General features: G+C 45.7%; 1 protein-coding gene across 1 annotated transcript; it reads left to right on the plus strand.

Annotated features, from left to right (window-relative positions):
- Positions 1 to 2,710: 2,710 nt before the first annotated feature.
- On the plus strand, positions 2,711 to 3,836 carry LOC138157889 (PHD finger protein 24-like). Its single transcript, XM_069083669.1, is given in 2 exon segments — positions 2,711 to 3,090; positions 3,093 to 3,836. Coding segments are annotated over 2 exon segments (879 nt in total). The 5' UTR covers positions 2,711 to 2,822; the 3' UTR covers positions 3,704 to 3,836.
- Positions 3,837 to 4,078: the final 242 nt, after the last annotated feature.

Here is a 4,078-nt window from a genome sequence, read left to right on the forward strand (position 1 = left end):
ATGCTAACCATGCTAGATATAGGGACAGGGGTCAGGGAATCCCTGCATTTTGGTAGACTGGAAAGAAGTCTAGGTTTGGAGTCAAAGGTCATTGGTTCCAAATCTACTTGTTACCTGTTGGACCAAAAATTTGCTTTTAATTTTTCTTCTCTGTACCTCAGTTTTCTCATATGTAAAATGTGGAGGGGGGGTCATTGAATGACACGATCTCTCCCAGATTTACTTTTCTTTTGCTTTTATAAATTATTATTATTGATATCTTCTGCCTTTCTATTACTTTCATTTCTAAACATGTTTTTCATTCCTGCCTTTCCTAGGGAGTCATTACATGCAAAAAGAGAAAGATAGCAGCTTAGCAAAATTAAGCAATACAACATCACTAGTAGAAAGCTAAGAAGACCTGAGTTCAAAGCCAGCCTCAGACTTGTTAGCTGTGTGACAGTGGGTAAGTCACTTAGCCTCTGCCTACATGAGCTCCTCATCTGTACAATGAAGATAATAAAGTATCTGCCTTCTGAAGCTATTGTGAAGATAAAAAGAAATATCTGTAAAGAGTTTTGCAGACTGTAAAGTGCCGTGCTGTTCAATATTATCAAGTGAGCTTGACAGTATATGTGATGTCCTATACCCACAATCCTCCACCTCTGTAAAAAAGGGAAGAATGATAAGCTCTATATCCTTAGCCTTATGTTACTCTCAGTAGGAAAGAGAACAATAAGCAACAGAGAAGGGATAGTGACAAAAGGAGCAGTTGGGTAACTCCCTCAAAGTCTTCAAGTCCAGTTCTCTATCTGTTGCCCTAGCCAAAACTGCACCATGCAGCCAAGTAGACCAGAGATGGGAGGGCCAGTGTTGCTCTGAACTGTGGTTGATGCTGTGGCCCATTAGGGAATGAGTGGCACCTTGGACCCCTGAGATAGTTCAGAGGACTCAGTTTGACTAATCCAGAATAGGATCTCTTAAAGGGCTATGTCTATTCGACAACAATTCAATTTAATAGATATTTATTGATCCTGTTCATAAGACCTAAATTAAGCAGTTCTCATCTGCAAGGAGCCTATAATCTACTGGTGGATTCTCTTTGAGGAGGAGCAAGCTATAGTAAGTGGTGGGAATTATTTTTTGTCTTTGAGATGCACAGCTTGACCAGGTATGAGTATGGAGGGAAGCCAGATATCAGGAGGCCCTTCACAGCACGAATAACTGGTCCAGTCCTTGGGTCCAATCTGGAAAATCCAGAGGGTAGGAAAATAGGAGTTGACCCAGGGGAGCTGCCCATTGTGGGACCCAGGATAGTAATTTAAGGTGACATATGGGAAAGAATTTTACCTGTATTTATTTTACCTGCATTACACTGAGGTTCTAAGTCCTAACTCTTCCAATTTAAGGCTTATACATTCATAGGAAAGCCAATTCACCTCTCTGGGTGTTTCCTCATGCGTAAAATGATGGGGACAGGGGCCATCCAGATGATCTCAAAGATTGCTTCCCATTCTAGATTATATGACCCAGTAGCGCAGTGTGGTTCAGTGTGTTTGCCCCTTGTAATACAATAACTTGCTTCAAATAATGGGTGGCATGCTCATCAAATATACAGAGCTTACAGTGATGTAGGTGGGAATAATGTGGTTTGCACACTGTATGGCAGAATTAGGATCCAAAAGGGCTTTGATAGGTAGAACACTGGGCAAAATCTGACAAGATGAATTTGACTTTTCAGAGGGCAAATTTAAAGATTTAGGTTCAAAAAAGAGTCACAAGTAACATATGGGAGAGGCATCATTAGCAGATTGTCAGGAAAATTAAAAAAAAAATAAAGATCTGGGAGTCTTAATGGACTCCAAGCTGAAGATGAATATGACACAACAGTATAATATGATAGAATAGCTAATTCCATCTTGTGGTGCATTAAGAGACATATTGCTGGGGAGTCCAAGTGGCGCAGTGAGTAAGAGAGCTGGCTCTGGAGTTGGGAGACCTGGGATTGGTTCCGGCCTCAGATACTTAGCACCCACACAAAATAACTGGCCGTGTAACCTTGAGCAAGTTACTTAACCCCAATTGCTTTAAAAAAATAAAAAAGAGGGCGGTTGGAACCGTGGGGCCGCAGCCTCCGCAGCCGGTAACGGCCGCCGCCGCGCGCGAGCAGAACCAAGCCGAGCCTCCGTCGGCGGGTGCGGGCGGGGGCTTCGCCCCGGGCTGGGGCCCGCTGCCCCCTGGCCTCTCGCCCAGCCCTCCGCGGGTCCGGCCCCCGGGTGGGGCAGGTGAAGGGAGCCCGAGGTAGGAACCTCCCTCTGGAGCCCCGCTGGGGGCGAAGGCGCCGCAGCCGCCCCGGCTCCGGAGCCGGAGGCGGGGATGTGCAGGGCGGGGAACACGTCGTAAGTCCCTGACCAGAGCCGGAGCCCAGTCCTCGGCGTCAAAAAAAAGTCAAAAGGAGTTTCAAAGGCACAGAACAAAGAGTTTGGAGATCTACCCAGGAAGACATCAAGACCCCCTTGGAACTGTTGTCCATCCTGAAAAGACTGGTGAAACCTACAGACTCCTTCACAGAATCATGTTTTTAAATGCATAAAAAAATATAGAGAGGATTGCAAAGGAAATCCATTATATACAGTTGCCAAAATATTTTTAAGTTCATGGAACCAAGTTAAAAACTCCAGCCAAACCTGGGTTCCCAAAGAAAGCAGTATTCGGAAGCTGCTGTGTAAGGACCTTGCCTGTTCCGTCTGTAATTCTGTGGCCTTGGAAACAAAGTTCCTGCTCTCTGTACTGCTGCACATACAAACCTAGTGTGACCAAGGAAATTGAGCCATTTCAGAATCATGGGAGTGTTGATGTCCAAGAGGCAGACAGTGGAGCAGGTTCAGAAGGTGAGCCTGGCTGTGTCAGCTTTCAAGGAAGGGCTACGGGATAGGCCTTCTGTCCGATGCACAGGTGAATCAGCTGGGTCTCGGAGGGGCACAGTAGAGCACTCTGTCCAAGAAGTACAAGAAGAGGATGAGCCAGAGACAGTGGCGGCTGTCCCACAGGAAGAGAACAGTGTCAACAAAGCAGCCTGGGAACGGCTAAGGGATGGCCATGGGGTAGAACCTGAGAGTTTGATCGTGCCAATCGCTTCACACCACCTGCCTTCATCCGACCCATTCGGGAACTAAATGATGACAAGCCACTTGATATCTGCTTGGAACCTAGAGAATCTGTTATCAGTGATGAGATGTGTGAGATTTGTGAGGTATGGACTGCTGAGAGCCTCTTCCCATGTAGGATCTGCACTAGGGTTTTTCATGATGGCTGCTTGCGCCGAATGGGCTATCTACAGGGAGACAGGGCAATGGAAGTGACTGAGATGGCTCCCACTGAAACAGGCTGGAGCTGTTACTATTGTAACAACCTCAACCTGCTTCTCACAGAAGAAGAGATGTACAGTCTCATGGAGAACTTACAGCAGTGCAAAATTATTCCTGATTGTTCCCTGACACTGGAGGACTTTCTGTGCTACCACAATCAGGCAGCAAAAAGGGGAGGAAGTGAAAGGGCACTGAGTGAAGAGCCGGAAGAGAGGGCAGCTGAACAGTTTGCTGCCCTTGACCCTGAGCGCCGAGGCCATGTTGAGTGGCCTGACTTCTTGTCCCATGAGTCTCTCCAGCTACTACAGAAACTTCGTCCACAGGTGTGGCAGGGGTTGCTGACCCTGAGACACTAGATAGGAAAGGGGATTGGGAAATTGGACGTTAAGGAGGCAAGAAAGCAATAGTTCTTGAATTATTTGTGGCAGTGCCTTGTTGAGAGAAACAAAACATAAGAATCATAAGGAATAAAGGAAGGATCTAATACCTTTAAAAAAATTAAAAAGAGACATATTACTTCTAGATTATATCAGGACTATCATTCTCAGATGTAGATATCACAGTTTAGAAAGGATGTTGAAAAGCTGGAAACAATCCAGAGTGAGGCAATCAAAATTCTGATTAATCCTTATCAAATGGGAAATGGTTGAAATAATTGGGAGATCTATGGCCCGAAGAGGAGAATTCTCCAGGATAACTGTACTCAAGCACTTGAATGGCTTACTAGTGCC

Source organism: Petaurus breviceps, unplaced genomic scaffold (genome assembly GCF_028583685.1).
Source record: "Petaurus breviceps papuanus isolate PSGF00001 unplaced genomic scaffold, PetGlider_PUasm1.0 173, whole genome shotgun sequence".
Lineage (NCBI taxonomy): Eukaryota > Metazoa > Chordata > Mammalia > Diprotodontia > Petauridae > Petaurus > Petaurus breviceps.